Source organism: Palaemon carinicauda, chromosome 1, assembly GCF_036898095.1.
Source record: "Palaemon carinicauda isolate YSFRI2023 chromosome 1, ASM3689809v2, whole genome shotgun sequence".
Classification (NCBI taxonomy): domain Eukaryota; kingdom Metazoa; phylum Arthropoda; class Malacostraca; order Decapoda; family Palaemonidae; genus Palaemon; species Palaemon carinicauda.
The window spans coordinates 116,546,349-116,566,312 of record NC_090725.1 but is presented as its reverse complement, the minus strand read 5'-3'; the positions used below and the strand labels follow the sequence as shown (position 1 = coordinate 116,566,312).

Sequence of the window (19,964 nt, the reverse complement as noted above, 5' to 3'; positions counted from 1 at the left end):
ATTTGGTGGTTGAAATCATTCTTTTAATTTAAATGAGAAAGGCCATAAGGTTGGTCAATAAAAAAAATAAGAGCATGACATTATTATGAAGGTATTCTGTTTTCCTTGTTAATTGGGGTAATTGCATACACTTATTAGTTAATTTATTATGTTTAATTTACATTATATGTATATATACATATATATATATATATATATATATATATATATATATATATATATATATATATATATATATATATATATATATATGTATATATATATATATATATATATATATATATATATATATATATATATATATATATATATATATATATATATATATATATATATATATATATATATATATATATATATATATAGTAATGGTGTGAATGATACATTCAAGATGATTATGATCCTAACATCAGTCTTTAATCTTCGTATTGGAAAAATAATTGACCTAATAATTTCTCTTATTCACATACTTGTTACCTATGTCATTATTACTGTAGGTTATCTTTTAGAATATGATTCTTATTCTTAAGATCCATCCTTTTTCAAATTGTATAATTGGATCGTCATATACCTCTCCAATAATCACAACCATGAGATTTAACAATTTCAGGTTGCACTTGTGACTCTCTCTCTCTCTCTCTCTCTCTCTCTCTCTCTCTCTCTCTCTCTCTCTCTCTCTCTCTCTCTCTCTCTCTCTCTCTCACAGTGAATTTAATTTTCATTCTCAGATAAACATCTGCCATATCTACTGAAAAATTTGCCAAACCTGGAGTATTTGAACGTGTCCTCTACTGGAATAACTTATCTCGATGATCCATATATTTTCGATTCTAATAAGGTAATATTAGTGTTTGTTTTTGTTTATTTTATATGTTGGTGAGCATAAGTGAGATAACTCATTTAAAAGAAAATAGTAAAAGGAGTTTCTGCCTTAATATATTTATTATATTAATACTAAGAAAAGAATGCTATTTTAGCCTCGTCTAACCTGTTGTCCTTTTGTTAAATATAAAACCTTTTTGTTGAAGATTTTTGTTTCCCACATTAGTAATTTCATTGACTATACAGACCTCATTCACCTTCAGATTATTTTCACCCTAACTCCAACACTTCCTTCTACTACTACTCTGCTCATTGGTAGTTGGGCCACTCATTGACCTATGACCGCTCTCGAAAGACGTCTCCAGTCCCCTTTATCTTAAGCTAAATCCATTCGTTTATCCATTTCAATTCCCTCCCTGTCGACATCTTCCATGCGGCATCTATTCCAACTTCCTAGGTCTTCCCAAAGGTCTCCGTCTCATGACTTGAGCAGTTAGCATATGTTTGTTTATACGTGTGTCCTGCTTCCTCAAATTACACGAATCTATAGTCTTTAGGTCTTTTCCTCCAGCCCATCAAACATTTTTTTTATAAATTAGTTCCCTAATATTTCCACATCACCTAACAATCACAAAACATTTTTATCCATCCTTTCACATGTGTTATAGGATTAAAAGCCACTCATGAATAGCAGAGGCAAGGGACAGTGACATTGCCCTAGCAAGCAGGACAATGTCCTACAGACTGACCATATATACATATGATCAGTACCCAAGCCCCTCTCCGCCCAAGCTAGGACCAAGGATTGCCAGGTAATGGCTGCTGATGACTCAGCAGATATAGCTATAGGCTCCTCCAAATACCCAATCCTTAGCTCTCAAAGATGGGGAGGTTGCAGCAACCAAAGGAAATTTTAGCGGGACTCAAACCGCAGTCTACCGATCACCAGTCAGGGACGTTACCACATCGGCTACCCTAACCTTTTACCTTTACCTTTTTCATTTCCCAACTCTCTCCCATCCAATGCAAACAGTTCTGCTTTCTGGAGTTCGAGACCCGCTCAAGCTCGATAGTTTCTTGTGTCAGCAACTCCACCATCCTTGTGAGATATGGATGGAGTGTTGGGATGTTGCCTATAGGTCCATTTGCTGAGTCATCAGTAGCCATTGCATGGCCCTCCCTGGTCTTAACTTGGGTGGTGATGGGGCTTGGGCTCTGATCATATGTATATATGGTCAGTCTCGAGAGAATTGTCCAACTAAAGTATGTTACCAATCATAAATCCAATCCACACCCTCCAAGGGAACTGGATAAATTGATAGAACAGATTTTGAGCGAAGCGAGAAATTTATTTTTGGGTGAGATAGCCATGTTGTCCTGGTGGAAGGTTCCTTCAGTAGCTTCCTTAGGGTATATTAGCCTACAGTGGATATTCCCAGAGAATTAAACTAAAGGTTATCACAGAATTCTAACTTCTGGCGTGAGTACCCTAAAGGTTTCCCTCTAAGATATCGTATATCAGCAGGGGACGCATGCATTAACACGCCACATAGCTATCTGCACCCCATATAGCGTTAACGCTTTGCTGGGGAAAGGTGGCGGGATAACTGAGGAGCCGCTCTAAAGTTACCCTCCTTCGTTACTGCTACGGTACTCGAGATGTAAACAAACAGCCACCATTCTATGTGACGTCACATCCGTCTTTATGCCTCGCTGTGTAGCTTTACCTAGCAGTGGTTTTTGCTGGTTAGCTTTTTTGACCAGTGTTCATCGTTTGCCATGTCGCAGCATTCAGCCTCGCCTTCTTCTGGAAAGTTGAGTACCATGTTCAAGTATTGTTTAAATAAGCTCTGGCTGTAAAGTAACCATTATTTATCCTTAAATCTTGTGTTTTGTGGCAGAGCTGTGCCTTGACCGGAGGCGCCATTTTACGACGCCGCTGTTCGCCTCGCATGCTATAGTTAGTTAGCCAGAACAGCCCTCCCGGTCTTATAACTAATTAATATCATTAGTTATTTAGTGTTCATTGCTAGGAATTATTTATATTATGCTGTTAGTATTCATTTAGGCAACCAGTGCTTGCCTAACCCCTTGCTAGATCGCTAGCCTAGCCCCTAGACTTGATAGCCTAGCGCTCATGTTATTATAATGAAGATATAGGCTTTTTAAACATACAAGATACAGTGCTGCACACGTGCTTTCGCCTTCTAGGGACCATACAAGGGACCGTGTTTGGTCTGACGTATCACACTCCCCTAACCCAACGTTGGGGCCCTCGTAGGCTTCCTAATATCCCCCTCACCTACGGGTAACTCCCTCTGGGTAGCCTCGTTATATCCTATCTCCCTGCCCGGGTTAGTTCTCGGGTAGGTTAGGCTAGGTAGTTCTTCCCTCTCCCTTATATGGAGAAATCTTGGCTAGAACCCCAGAGTATCCATCGCTCTTCTCAGCCCACCTTAAGGGAATGAGCCCCCCTTAAGGTTGTGACTGAGACCACAGGGAAGGGCCCTGCCCTTCTCCTAGTTTGCACTTGGTTGGGACACTCCCTTCCTACCTGCAACCCAGTGACGTGTCTTTCCCAGTCCTCCCTAATCTAGGACAATGACTCTCCTGGTTTAGGTTAGGCCTTGGGAGGATTCTGTTTTATTATAGTTTAGGACAGTACACCAGTGCTGTACCTGATGTGAGCTATCCTTCCCTAGGTTGGGGAGCGTTCTCCCCTGCCTAGGCAGGCTAGCACCGACAGACTCCCCCCACCCTCGAAAGACCCCACTCTATCCCTTTGTGTTGGCTTGCCTCCACATCCCTGTCCGCTGTCCTACAATTCCTCCCTTGGGAAGAGTTGCAGGGTTAGCTGTGCTCTTCTGCTTGGCTGGCCGCTCTGCTACACTTCCCCTTCATAGTTGTTCTCTGGGGTTGGTGCCGGTGGCCGTCCTGCCGGCGGAAGACTCCCCCTCTTTAAGTGCACTCTGTCCCTCCCTTGGGTTACCTCAGGCTCCCGGCCGTCTGCCTGCCCCCTGCCGCCGGATGATAGGCGTATCCCCACCTATTTTAAGAGCACTTCTTCCGGAGGGAAGCCGGTGGGGTATCGGACATTACCCTTACTTACCTTCCCTCCTTACCTCTCTCTCTCTCTTATCATGGTGCCGGTCCCTTGCCGCCTCCGCTGCCGGCGCTAGCCGCCAACACCCCAAGTGACCTCTCCATTCATAAGACGCTAACACCCTAGGATTACCTATGGCGACAGCCTGCCGACTGCCGGTGGATGCCGCCCGCTTGCCGGCACTAATCGCCGACACCCCGGGTATCCGCCCCATACTTCTTTCCCTAGGATTACCTATGGCGACAGCCTGCCGTCTGCCGGAGGCTGCCGCCCCCTGCTGGGACTAACCGCCGACTTCCTGGTTATCCGCCCCATACATCTTATGATATCAACTAAGGCTCACCACGCCGACAGCCCGCCGGCTGCCGGAGTCCGCCGCTCTGCCGGTGATCCGCCACCGTGCCGGCGATCCGCCGCCGTGCCGGCGATCGCCCCTTTAGTGTCTACCATCTCTGTCACTCAGTGTGTGCCTAGATGGATTCACCCCGCCGGACCGGCCTCTGGCTTGCCTCCGGTCTGCCGGCGCCACCAAATGAGGCTCTAATGGACAAGCACCCCTTCTACAGCTGCCGGCCCCGTGCCGGCAGTCGAGCTGATGCAGCCGGATAGCCTGGCCACTTCCCCCTTGGTATCTTATACCTACTGAAATAGTGGCTATGCTGTATGGTTGCACAGTACAACATTTCCAGCATACTCTGTGCTTCTCAGTGCAGTCTCTTGCCGGGACCTACCTAACTATTGAGGGGGTTTTATCCTATTTTCCCCCTCTCCCTCCCTAGGTTCTGAATGACCTCAGACCCTTTCCATTCTGTGGACAATTCCTTAAAAAGGAGGCCTAAGCTTGGCTCATCCATAAGGATTTTCCCTCCTTTAGAACCTTCAGGTCCTAAGGAATTGACTACAGAAAAGGTCATGGTAACCGGCTGGACGGGATTCACAAGTATGTGTCTTCCTACTTCCTTTCTAGCTCACCTATCCTGAGCCTATAATAATAAGCTAATCGCTCGAGAGAAACTGCGCAAATGGGTGTGCGGTTTCCAGAAGAACGCTTTATCTTCCAAGTGACCATATGAATGCTATGCTTTTCCCCAAAGCATCTCAGGATTCTGTGGTTCCTCAGGACCAGATTCCCACCATCCAACTGGTGGTTGAACCCGACAATGCGAAGACACTTCGAAAGTGTCATATAGACGAGGTGGAACATATGTCGGAAGTGTCGAATGACACCGAAAGGACCCTCATGGGTGAGGATCTAGATTACGAAGAAGATCAGGTGGAATACACTGATTCGGAGAGCGAGGTCGCCCCAATAACCCCGGTAACCCCTGTAGTGACCGAGGAACCTGTCCCCTCTACCTCCGCCGCCTCGCAACCCTTGCCACCCGCCACCGAAGAGGTCTTCCGGATGCTGGAGGCTCTAATGGACAAGAAACTTCGAGAGACTCAGAAGCAGTTCAGGTCTACTCTCATAGGTTTCAAGCAACTGAAGAAGATATCGGTCAAGGACCTCCCCTACTGCTCGGAGCTTAACCCCTGGAGGTACGCCGAGCATATGCCAATTACAACTGGCAAGATCTTTATCAATGATAAGATCGGATCTGTCCTCCTGGAAGAAATGGAATTCTTCCCTAACTTTGAGGCTTACCCAGACTGTTACGTCCGACTCAGGTCTGAACCGGCCTCAAAGGAGGAGACTGAACCCAAGGAAGTGATCGTGTTCGATCTCGCCAAAGCTCAAGCCATGCTGGCTCATTCATGAATTGATAGAAACAATTAACCAAACGTAGTGGTTATTACTAAGCCTAGCCACGGAAGACCTTTCGTAAAAGAGACCTCCATGGCCGGCATACATAAAGAAACCTTCCAAGTAGTAGAAGTAAGGTCTTTATGTTAATCTGGAATTGTACTCATCGACAGATAGTAGAGCGCTCACCTTATAGAAGGCGGTCTCAAAAGGAAGGGAAAAACGTATGCAATAAAGGTACAAATGTTGCCGGTAGTAACAGCACTCTAGGTAACAGCACTGTCACCACCCAAGGCTCTTCCCAAAGAAGAGGCATATAGTCATTCCCCTATTAAATGGCTAGACCTGCCGTCAGTAACGACAGTTTTGCTAAATATAGCGGCAAGGTCAAACAGCAATAATTTCCACAGAAACGCAATGTCGTACAAGGAGGCTGTGACGTTATAGGCGACACCTCCGTAAATAGCAACGAATCACTATTACATACCTAAGATTAGGAATGCCGTCGGAAACGACAAAGCCGTAAGTACCGGCACGGCCGTCAGTCTAACAACTCACTCCTTTATAGAGAGGTATGCTGATAGCTCTGGAGGGCCAGGACCCCTACGGGATTGGGCCTCTCAAAGAATAACTGCAAAAACACAGCATCATATAAATAAATCTAAGGTCGATGTCAGTATCGGGAAGACCAACCGCAGGGGAAGGTAACGACATGAGGTAGTATGCCAAAAAACAAAAGTTAAAACAAAATCAAATGCAATTCGATCTTAAAATCCCAGAGACTAGGAAATGGCAGAACACTTGAGCCAGCACACCGACATTTTGAGCTCACCCTTCGCAAAGGGGAACGCGAAAGAACTGCCAGAACCCAGCATGAGAAATCTCAAACGAATGTAGCATGGCGGACCAATGAAACGCCGTCGAAGGATAGGCTAGGCCTGAATGCGACAAGTCAAAAGAAAGTATAGAAAGTACAGAAAGCCAGCGAACCGATTTATATTCAAATAAATGAGCTCACCCTTCGCAAAGGGGAGCTCTAAAAAGTGCCCATACCTAGCTCTGAAAATTCTCGAATGCTTGTACCACGATGGCCAAGAGCCTAAATGGTCAAAATACCGAGAAAACACCAGCAAGTGGATCAAAAGACTCAAAAAACTAGTATAACTGAGCAAAACCTCCGCAAAGGAAAAAACCACTGTTAACGATTCCGGAACTATAGACCAAAACGACATCGGCGAGTCCGTCTTTAACTAAAAAGTTACCATTTCTAAGCTAGGCTAACCGAAACTGACACGGACCCACAAAAACATAAATTACAAAAATGGAATGTAAATGCAAACTCAAAATAGAGCCCAAAGCTTTGCAATGCTAGAAAACTACTAGCTAACGTGAATCTTGCACAATAAAACGAGTAAACGCGAACTAAAGGACGATCGGGTACCCAAAAATAGATTTTTCCTACATCAAAATAACTTTTTTTTTTTTTTTCATTTTGATTATTTTAGGTTAATTTTGCAGTATACAACGAAATACTTATTTCCCTAGGCTAGATCTGGTGATGGAGAAAATTTAACTAATTTCTTATGTTTTTAATGGAGTGAAGATAACTATAGTTGGTATATTTTATCCACAGAAGCTAAAGCACCTTGATATTTCTGGGAACGATAAATTGAGTTTCATCATATTTCATGCCGGTAAGGAAGTTTTCTTTAATTTTTATGACATTTTGTGGTAGTGAGTGAGAAAAAATATGTGTAATATCTTTAATAATGTTTAAATGTTACGACTACATAGAGCTATATAAGTCTAATAATAACGAAACGAGAAAACACATAGCTCGAGTATCAAGCAAGCTATTGGTAGAGCCTTAGAAAGACAAATAACAATCAAATAATGAGAGTCAAATAGATAAAACTCCCTTGTTAAAGCAGCCTCAAAATACAGCCCAATTTTAGTTTCTCTCTATTGTCCTAAGACTATGAAGAGTTTTCTAGTTAATGTAGACTAGAATAAAAAAAATAACTGATACCAGTGGTCACAATTATCATGCATATATACATGTATGTTTAAGTAAATGCATATACACACCTATGTAAAATCCTTATATGTATATACAATACATATATATATATAAGTATGTGTCTTTATAAATTCATGTAAATGTTTGTCTATATACATATTTATATGCATCTTTATACATGTATACCAAATATATATACGTATATATAAATATATTCATATTTTCTATATAATATATATATACATATATATATATATATATATATATATATATATATATATATATATATATATACATATATATATATATATATATATATATATATATATATATATATATTATATTTATATACAAATTTATATATATACATACATATATATATAATTATATATATATATATAATTTTATATATATAATTATATATATATATATATATATATATATATCTATATATATATGCATATGTACACACACATATATACATGTATGTTTAAGTAAATGCATATACACACCTATGTAAAATCCTTATATGTATATACAATACATATATATATATAAGTATGTGTCTTTATAAATTCATGTAAATGTTTGTCTATATACATATTTATATGCATCTTTATACATGTATACCAAATATATATACGTATATATAAATATATTCATATTTTCTATATAATATATATATACATATATATATATATATATATATATATATATATATATATATACATATATATATATATATATATATATATATATATATATATATATATATATATTATATTTATATACAAATTTATATATATACATACATATATATATATAATTATATATATATATAATTTTATATATATAATTATATATATATATATATATATATATATATATATATATATATATATCTATATATATGCATATGTACACACACACACATATATATATATATATATATATATATATATATATATATATATATGTATTTATATATTATATATGTATATATGTATATATATATATATATATATATATATATATATATATGTATTTATATATTATATATGTATAAATATGTATATTATATATATATATGTATATATATATATTTATATATATATATATGTATATATATGTATACATGTATACATATATGTATATTTATATATATATATATATGTATATTTATTATTATCATTATTATTATTATTATTATTATTATACAAGCTACAACCCTAGTTGGAAAAGCAAGACGCTATAAGCCCAAGGGCTCCAATAGAGAAAAATAGCCCAGTGAGGAAAGGAAAAAAAAGGAAATAAATAAATTATGAGAACAAATCAACAATAAATCATTCTAAAAACAGTAACATCGTCAAAACAGAAATGTCATATATAAACTATAAAAAGCCTTATGTCAGCCTGTCAACATAAAGACATTTGCTGCAACATTGAACTTTTGAAGTTCTACTGATTCAACTACCCGATTAGGAAGATCACTCCACAACTTGGTCACAACTGAAATAAAACTTCTAGATTACTGTATAGTATTGAGCCTCATGGTGGAGAAGGCCTGGCTATTAGAATTAACTGCCTACCTAGTATTACGAACAGGATGGAATTGTCCAGGAAGATCTGAATGCAAAGAATGGTCAGAGTTATGAAAAATCTTATGCAACATACATAGTGAACTAATTGAATGACGGTGCCAAAGATTAGTATCTAGATCAGGAATAAGAAATTTAATGGACCGTAAGTTTCTGTCCAACAAATTAAGATGAGAATCCGCAACTGAAGACCAGACAGAAGAACAATACTCGAAAAAAGGTAGAATGAAAGAATTAAAACACTTCTTCAGAATAGATTGATCACCAAAATTCTTGACAGAATTTCTCAATAAGCCAATTCTTTGTGCAATTGAAGAAGACACAGACTTAATCTGTTTCTCAAAAGTAAATTTGGTATCGAGAATCACACCTAAAATTTTAAGAGTTATACAAAGTAAAAGAAACATTATCAATACTGAGATCCGGATGTTGAGGAGCCACTGTCCTTAACCTACTTACAATCATACGTTGAGTTTTATTGGGATTCAACTTCATACCCCATAATTTGCATGATGCACTAATTTTAGCTAGATCTCTATTAAGGGATTCAGCAACCCCAGATCAACATTCAGGGGATGGAATTGATGCAAAGAGAGTAGCATCATCTGCATATGCAACAAGCTTGTTTTCTAGACAAAACCACATGTCATGTGTATATAGTATGAAAAGTAATGGACCAAGAACACTACTCTGTGGAACACCAGATATCACATTCCTATACTCACTATGGTGCCAGAAAAAACAACTCTTTGAGATCTATTACTTAAAATATCAATAACAATGCTAAGAAACGACCCATCCACTCCCAACAGTTTCAGTTTGAAAACAAGGGCCTCATGATTAACACGGTCAAAGGCAGCACTAAAATCAAGGCCAATCATACAAACTTCCTGACCACAATCAAGGGATTTCTGTACAGCATTAGGGATTGTAAGAAGGTCATCACATGCTCCAAGGCCTTTACGAAAACCAAATTGCAAACTGGGGAATAGATGATTACCTTCAGCAAACCTATTAAGACGTTTTGCCAAAAGACGTTCAAAAACTTTAGATAATATGGGAGTTATGGAAATTTGGCGGTAATCAGTTGGACTTGAGCTACCACAAACACATTTACATAAAGGAGTAACATTTCCAATTCTCCAACAAGTGCTAAAAGCTCCTCTTCTTGCTAACTTGCTCAAAATAACAGATAACTTTGGAGCTAAGAAATCAGCAGTCTTTATAAAAAACAAAAGAAAATACCATTTGGGTCTACACCTCCATAAGCATCAAGGTCCATCAACAGAGCTTTAATTTCACGAGATCGGAAAGCTAAACTAGTTAGTTTAGCCACAGGAAAACATGAATGAGGAAGTTCAAATTTTTCATTACTCTGTTTACTGTCAAAAACATCAGCCAACCTTTGGACAGTGAGAGACTGAACCATCTGGTTTAAGTAAAGGAAGAACTGTTGCATCAACACCAAAGAGTGCAGATTTAAGGGTAGACCACCATTTATGTTCCCGAGTTGTACCAGAAATTGTTTTTTTATGGATAATTTTATTCCTTTTCCGTTGAGGCATAAATTCTCTGAGTAAAAGCTCTAAGCTGAGTATAATTATTCCAGGTCAAATCTGATCTTTTACCTTTCCAAAGATGATAGGCCTCCTGCTTCTCCAAATAAGCACGTCTACAATCATCATTGAACCACGGTTTGTCCTTCACTCGGTACCTTAGCACACGAGAAGGGATATGCCTATCAAATATGTTGACTAGATTCTCATTCAAAGGGACAACAGGATCAACACTACTATATAATTGTGACCAATTCAAGCACAAAAGATCATGCAAAATCCCATTCCAGTCTGCTTGAAATTTCATATAAATTTCACAAGGGTATGATACATCAGGGACAGGTTGCTCAGTCTTCACTACAACTGAAATCAAGGCATGACCAGATGTCCTGACTGGAGAACCAACCTTACTAGTTATAATGCCAGGGGAGTCAGTGTATACAAGGTCCAAGCAATTACCAGACCTGTGAGTAGCTTCACTTATCATTTGCTCACAGCCTGATTCAGAGGCAAAATCTAAAGCTCTTAAGCCATGGCGATCGGTAGGAAAGATAGAACTTAACCACTCCCTATGGTGAGCATTAAAATCACCAACAACGACAAAAGAAGCCTTTCTATCATCTTCTTGTATCTCAGCCATGATGGTCAGTAGACAATCAAAGATATCTGGATTCCGTTAGATCAAACACAAATAACAGCTGTTATGCCTGCCACAAACTTTTATTACCTGAATCTCATGACATCCACATTCATAGCAGAACTTATGAGAAGCAGGGTACTCGGTCCTAATATACACCACCATTCCTCTGGCCCTAGGGATGGAATCACGTTTCATCATTATGGGCTTTTTAAAATCAGTTATAAGGAGCTCAAATGAGTGCCTCATATTAGAAACCAAAGTTTCTGAGCACAAAAGGATATCATACTGTTTGGACACAACTGTCATGTCTTGAATATTTGCATGAAGACCACGGATATTGCAATACAGAAGACGACAATGACGAAATCTAGGACGTACTGGTCCCGGATTTTGCTCAATATCTCTAGACAGTATAAGAATTAATACTAATAAAAAAAGAGACATTGTACTTAAAAACTAGATTAACAAGAATTACAACAAAGGCAATATGTACAGAATTATAAATAAAGTGATTGATCAAACCCATAGACTATAGTAAAAAGTCGGAAAAACTGGTCAACATGGAGGAGCCGATACACCATGCAAGGCTAAATACCCTCCAGGATAGCCACTTCAACTGCAACGAGGACAGTAAGGATGGTTTTGAGAAGAAAAAGAATCAGATAAGGAAAAGACAACCTCTTGATAAACCACCAGGCATCTATGGCCCTTCTATGAAGCCTGCCCAACACACCATTAAAAAAAAAAAAAAAAAAAAAAAAAAAACAAGAGAAAGAGAAAAAAAAATAAGATTGAATAGTGTGCCCGAGTGTACCATGAAGCAAGAGAACTCTAACCCAAGACAGTGGAAGACCATGGTACAGAAGCTATGGCACTAACCAAGACTACAGAGCGATGGTTTAATTTTGGAGTGTCCTTCTCCTAGAAGAGCTGCTTACCATAGCTAAAGAGTCTCTTCTACCCTTACCAAGAGGAAAGTACACTGAACAATTGCAGTGCAGTAATTAACCCCTTAGGTGAAGAAGTGTTTAGTAATCTCATTGTTGTCAGGTGTATGAGGGAAGACGAGAATCCGTAAAGAATAGGCCAGACTATTCGGTGTATATGTAGGCAAAGAAAAAATAAGCCGTATCCAGAGAGAGGGATCCAATGCATTACTGTCTGGCCAGTCAAAGGATCCAATGACTCTCTAGTTGTAGTATCTCAACGGCGGCTGGTGCCCTGGTCAACCTACTACCTACTACCGAAATATGTATGTATGTATATATATATATATATATATATATATATATATATATATATATATATATATATATATATATATGCAGATAAAAACAATATAGAAATTGTAAGCAATGTAAAAATTTTTAATCTATTATACTTTATTTATATTTTTTTTTTCCAAATGAAAATGATTATTTTACTTTGCAGATTTCATCCATCAGATGACCTACTTGAATCTCTCGAATTGTATATTGAGAAGAATCAAAGTGGAAGAAGACTTGATGTGCAACATGCCCCATTATAACCAGAAGGATGTTGGGATTATGGAAGTGCTGGACGTCTCGAATAATCGCCTGAAAGAAATACCTCCTTCATTGCTCTCTGCTTTACGCAATAACAGTTTCCTGCTCAATATCTCCGGTAAGTTGTAAAATCTCGTCTTCTTCAAATAGCTTGTCTTCCCCAAGTTAAAGTTAATTTATACAAAGAGATTATGTAAATCATTTGATGGTAAAGTGGTGAAACCTGGTTTGAACGGTGTGCAGACAAAATGCCGACGGACATAATGTCGACGTACATAATGTCGACGGACATAATGTCGATGGACAAATTGTCGACGGACAAAATGTAGACATTTGTTAGAGTAGGACAAAATGTCGACGACTTATTTCATTTAGTTAGATATATACTACATATTCATTTATTTATTATTTCCTGATAATTCATATACATTATTCTTAATTTTGTTTGTTCACCCATAAAGATTATGTTTCTTGTTGTTTATGAAATGAATTTATTTATATATTCCTTCGACTGGAAATGCACCACTTTACCAACAGATATCGAACAGTCGTTGGATCTAAACTTAATTAGCATAGCTTTACTATGTGAAATTCCCTTTATCATTATCATTATCTTTTTTTATTGTTATATATTTTTTTTTATTTCCTTATTTTCTTATTTTTCTATTTTTTATTTGTTTATTTTCTTATTCTTTTATTTCATTTTTTTATTCATTATTTATTATTTATTATTTATTATAATAATTAATCATAACATGGTTCAATTGTACAACTACAAATTTATGTAAAACAATTTATTCAATAAAAGGGTGATACAAAAAAAAAAAAAAAAAAAATGAGCAAAAAAAATTAATTCTGAAAAGTGGTATAACAGATATTGAACACAAAATTTATCTTTTAATAACAACATAGTTCTAAAAAGTGTTACAAATTATTTGCAACTGCTCTTAAAAATTGTTTCCCTTGATCGGGATGAAAGTTTGTGACCAGGTTCTACAATCTTTCGTTGATTCTAACATATTTTATGTTCTGCCTTCTAATCCCTCTCCCATTGGTTAGTTGCGCTAACAACATTTCTGTATTTGCTTGTTCTTTTTTCAGTTTGTTAACCAATTTGTCTACAAATGCATGCTTAATCACCATTCTTCTGTTAAAAGCATTATGCCACCCTTCAAGTGCGTTATTCATGCGTGGCAAGTCATCTGCAACACGACTATGAACTGACCATAGCTGAATTTCATAACAGGGTTTACGTCGTCGTCCACGTTGAACTACACCTAACCAGGTCACTTCAAAATACGTCAAAAATTCGTCGAGAACACATTCTGTTTCTTCCGTTAGAGATGCAATAAGCTCTTCAAACAAAGCATGTACATAATCAGAGGGAACAAGTGCCAATGCCTGAAATTGCTTTATGATAAATGCATTACTGGTTTCAGTATACCAAGATTGTAAACCCAATGACTGGATTTTACGCCACAGACATTGACCAAAATGGAAAAAACATCCATAAACAATAGCATCTGGAAATATCTTCATTATACTAGTAATAGCGGCTCTTTCGAAATCAACGCTGATTGAGGTTGGGTTCGTCTTGCGGTCTTTCAAAAATTTAAAAATGAACTCGTAAGTTTGCTTATCCTTTTTGCTAGTAAGGCAATAAACCATTGGTAGTGTTTTGTTATTTGTAACAAGGGCATGAATAGTATACAGTTGCTTCCCAACAGGAGGAGAATCAAACGTCCCATCGCAAAGCCATGTTGAATAGATTTCTAACATTCTTAGATTGTTAGACGTTGAGTAAATGCTGATGTCTTCACTATCGTGTAACAAAAAAGCTTCTCCTCTTGTAGTTGTCGTCAAATCTTCATGTTCATTTACACTGCGTTATCGCCTAATTGTGCGCGCAATTGACTCATTCTTTGGCAAAGCATATCTAGTGATATGTTTGCTGTAGCGTTGTGAATTATATTTGAGGGAATATCTTCTGTAACGCTGGCCGTGTCTTTTATGTTGTTTTGGATTTTTAAAACATCACATCTGAGACTATCCGACTGGTGAGAATGGCTTGCAAAAGAAAGCACAGTATCGTTAGAAGTTGGTATTCGTCCACCACAATATCCACGTTTTTCACATCGCCACAAGATCCTATCTTCCTTTCTCTTATCGACAACATAAACATAGCCTTCGTAAAGAAGTTTTTTGCCGCCTTTGTTAGTTTTTGTTCTCTCCATTATAGCTATGGGCAGGCCGAAAAAACGGTTTCACTATACTGCAGATCTTGGAGAAATAATAAAATGTGAAAAATCTTTCTTCGTTGAGAATTTGAAGTCTTTTATCGTTTAGAATACATTAGTTCGGGTCATTAAATTGTTTGCAAAGCGAAACGAGACAATTACCGGTGTTGGAAAAATAAGTAGACAACAACCGAGTTTTGGCAAATATGTAAATAACAAAGAGTTATCTAATGTGATAACTACCAAGATAAACTGGTTTGAACGCATTCGTTAGCGTAAAAAAAAAAGTTATTATTATTATTATTATTATTATTATTAGTAGTAGTAGTAGTAGTAGTAGTAGTATTAATATTATCATTATGTTTATTATTATTATTATCAATATTATCATAATGCTCGTTGACATTACGTCCATCGACATTTTGTCCTACTCTAACAAAAGTCTGCATTTTGTCCGTCGACATTTTGTCCATCGACATTATGTCCGTCGGCATTATGTCCTACAACCGTTTGAACAAGGTATTGATTGTGAGATCTGTGAGAGAAGGATTTCCAATGATTCGCAATTCTGATCTTTTAGATTCTTTAAAATCCAAAATTACCCTTGTACTAGTCAGGGCCACCCATAATTGGTTGGTTTGCTGTGAGAAACTAAAATCTCCCACCATCACCAATCTGCATTGGCTAGTGTGGTGATGAATATGGCCAAACCCCCAACATGCCTAAGGATATATATTAGGCCTTTTTCCTGCAGTGTACTAGAAACGGCTGCATTTTTTTTTTTGTTATATAGGCCTAATATATATATATATATATATATATATATATATATATATATATATATATATATATATATATATATATATATATATATATATATATATATTCAATGCTATCCCAACATTTGCCGGCCACTTTGCTGTATAGAAATTAGAAGTCTAACGAAAAAATTTACTGAGTTTGAAATTATCTGTAAGCATACCCAATGAGAGAATTTTAAACTACAGATAAAACAAAATTGGAAATCATAACATTTAATTCAATAGTTGAATTGGGTGCACTGAATTCTTTAAAATTACTTGATTATAATTAGATAAGCTCATTTGCCATCCGAAATAAATCTAGTGTAATTCCTACCGAAAATTGCCTAACCCCACCATATTTTGAAAAATCTGGTCTGATTTCAAATTGTTCCTTTCATGAGAATTGGCAACATCTCTGCTTCGCGTTTTACTGGACTGGGGTTTGAGATCTGCTCATCCTCCATTGTCGTTTGTAGTGTCTGCAACCTCATCATCCTTCGGAGTTAAAGATGGGGGGTTTGGGGGAGCCTATAGATCTATATGTGTGTGTGTGTCAAGAATAAGTTAACCCAGATTGATGTTACTTCTCTGAATAATCTTTTTAGAAGCTTATATATAAATTTTGGTATTTTTAGAAAAAAAAAATATGTCTATTAAGCTCGGCTTTTAAGTTTTATGGTTAAGATCACAGAAATTTGGCTGTTTAAATCCTTCAAGTCGAGTTTAATATTCTTGAGATCTTATCTACGTTGTTGTACCACCCGTGTGTCACACAATCATACATAGTAACAACATTTCTCTTTTTTGTATATATTATCTTTTGTATCTTCGCTCTTCCCTCGCACTGACAGCAACGTGCATCAACCTGTCTGCTTTTCTTATTGTTAACTGTTAACATAACCAGTTGCTGGTTGGACAAAAAATAGCCTGTTTTATTTTGTGAGTTGTGACCTTCTTGCCGGGACTTGGTGTGTATATATAAACTCGATGTTCTGTAATAAAGTTACTCAGTTGCTTTCATCTCGCCTTTTGAGTCACAACTTACTCTTGGCCCGGTACATTGGTGACCCCGGAAGTTGACTCACTCCTCCCGCCTTCCCCCCCCCCCCCCCCTCACTGGTACAGTGGCAGACTCCTCGGAAGTTGGCACCACCCCATTCAAACTTTCATTGTTCGTCAGCGAAAAGCATCTGCTTAGTTTTAGCGCGCAGAAGTCCTGGTCCGCATCAAGGGCGTGACTCGCTCAACCTCCAAAGCAGATTATGTTCTCGCGGCGATACCCGAGGACACCTACCCGGAAATCTCCGACTGGCTTCATGAACAAGGAGAAACCCCAATAGCGTTTGACGCCTCAAAACATACCTTCTGCAGCAGTACTCGCTGACGCCAGCTGCCCGTATAGAAAAGCTTTTTCAGCTCTCTCAACAACCGTTGGGGGACCAAAGGGCTTCGCTCGCCCTCAGGGAAATGACCAGTATCGCTCGCCTGCAACGTGCCGCAGACGGCTCTCCTTGTGAGGTGAGCCTACTTCGTGCCCTTTGGGTATGCCGTTTACCCGAACCTGTACGCGCTGCCATACCCAGTGTCGATAGTTTACCCATAAAGGATTTGATGACCATAGCCGATGCTATTATGGACAGCCACTTCACGACCTTCAAGACCTCCATCAACGCCTCCACTCCTGACGAAGAGGACGCCTATTCAACGTCAACCCAAGCTGACGTGAATGCAGTAGGACATACACGCCTTCCCCGTGACGTGCCCGAGCGGCGAAAAAGCCACCCATCACCCACAACTTGCTCGGGCCCCCCAACCAACGACTCCTACAGCCACTTACTGCCGCCCATCGGCCGCAGTTTTGCTACTACCACTACAGATTTGGGGATGCCGCAGAGAAATGTGGCAAGGATTGTCGGTGGCCAAAAAACGTGTAAGTAGGCCATCGCTCGTGGCGGTGGCCTCCCGTATTTCTAATCTTTTCTTTTTACATGATGCAGGAACCGGCGTACGGTTTTTGGTAGACACGGGTGATTGTCGTTTCCTTTTGCCAAGGGAACTCTTCAGGACACGACGTAGTCTGTCTAAATCTGCTGACGTCCGCCTGGTTGCTGCCAACAGATCTGCAATACCCAACTACGGTTACGAGAACCTCACATTATCGTTTGGAAACAGTAAATTTAATTAAAAGTTTCTCGTTGCTGTTGTCACATTGCCCAACCTCGGTGTGGATTTTCTCTCTCATTTCCACCTTCTGGTCGATGTCGCCCACCGACGATTGGTCAACGCTGACTCATACTTGGCGACACCTCTTCAACCCGCTCCCTTCAACCTCGCTCCTCACATCAGCCCACCCATGGATGCCAACCCCCACCTCCTCACGTTGTACCTGGAAGTTTTCCGTCCAGAACTTCGCAAAACGCCCACGGCTCCTGCCAAACACGGTATTTATCACCATATCAAGACGACGGAGCCCCCAGTCTTCGCAAAATTCATATGTCTGGCACTGGATCGATTGGCAGGCACCAAACAGACGTTCGGCGAAATGGAAGAAATAGGCCTTTGCCAAAAGGGCTTCAGCCCATGGTCGTCACCTTTACACATCATCCTGAAGAAAGACGGCTCCCTCTGTCCGTGTGGGGATTACAGGCGCCTGAACATGCAAACAGAACCGGATCACTACCCCCTCCCAAACATCGCCGACGAGACCTCCTACCTGCACAAAGCGAAGGTTTTCTCCACGCCCGACTTCTTGAAGGGGTATTATCAGGTGCCCATGAAACCAGAAGACATCCCAAAGACCGCAATCACCACTCCCTTCGGTACATACACCTTCAATTATTCCTGTTTTGGCCTTCGTAATGCTGGGGCCACTTTTCAACGTCTCATGGATGGCATTTTAGGGGACCTCCCCTTCTGTGTATGTTACGTGGACAACACACTTGTGTTCTCTTCCTCAAAAGAGGAACACCTCCGTCACCTGCATATCGTGCTCGACCGCCTGCAACAAAACGGCCTTGTAGTCCGGTACGACAAGTGTACCTTTGGTGCCAACGAAGTGTTGTTCTTAGGGCACCGCATCACTCTTGAGGGAGTCCATTCCCTCCCTGAGAATGTAGCAGCCATTCAGAACTTCCCCACGCCTTTGACCGTCAAAGCACTGCAGGAATTCTAGGGCTTGATCAACTATTATCACTGTTTTCTGCTAGCTATTTGCGTCACTCCTGCTCCCCTCTACGCCTCCCTCAAGGGCAAGCCAATAGACCTGAAGTGGGGTCCCCTTCAAGAAGCGGCCTTCTGCAATGCAAAGAATGCCCTATCAACCACTGCTGCTCTCACTTTCCCCATCCCACATGCCCCTCCCCTTCTCTCCACCGATGCCAGCCACGTTGCTATTGGTGCAGTACTCGTACAGCTGGTTAACGGCTCGCACCACCCATTGGCCTTCTTCAGCAGGAAACTGTCCAAGACAGAATCGGGTTATTCTACCATCGATCGCGAATTGCTGGTGGTGCACTTGGCTGTCCGTCACTTTCGCCATTTCTTAGAAGATACGCCCTTTGCCATTCGCACAGACCACATGCCTCTGGTGCACATATTCACTTGACAGTCTGACGCCTGGTACGTCAACGCCAACATCTCTCCGCCGTAGCTGAATACAATTTGACCCTTCGACATGTCCCTGGGAAAATTAATCCCGTTGCCGATGCCCCGTCAAGAAACACGTTGGCCCCCGTTAAACTGGGATTGGATTACAACGCCTTGGCTGAAGCCCAACGACAGGATCCAGAGTATCAAGCATGTAGGACATCCTGCACATCCCTCCATTGGGAAGACGTCCCCCTCGACGACTCCAACACCAACCTCCTCTGTGACGTCAGTACTGGTAGACCGCGACCTTGGATTCCTGCTCCCATG

The 19,964-nt window shown here is 39.5% G+C and overlaps 1 protein-coding gene across 2 annotated transcripts in view; it reads left to right on the top strand.

Moving 5' to 3' along the window:
• The window catches only part of LOC137651122 (toll-like receptor 2), a 66,123-nt gene that overhangs the window by 22,356 nt on the left and 23,803 nt on the right, over positions 1–19,964 (top strand). For both annotated transcript variants that reach the window (XM_068384268.1, XM_068384261.1), the window contains 3 exons: positions 729–838; positions 7,303–7,363; positions 12,915–13,127. In XM_068384268.1, the coding sequence (XP_068240369.1) occupies positions 729–838; positions 7,303–7,363; positions 12,915–13,127 (384 nt within the window). The remainder of the gene's footprint in view (positions 1–728; positions 839–7,302; positions 7,364–12,914; positions 13,128–19,964) is intronic.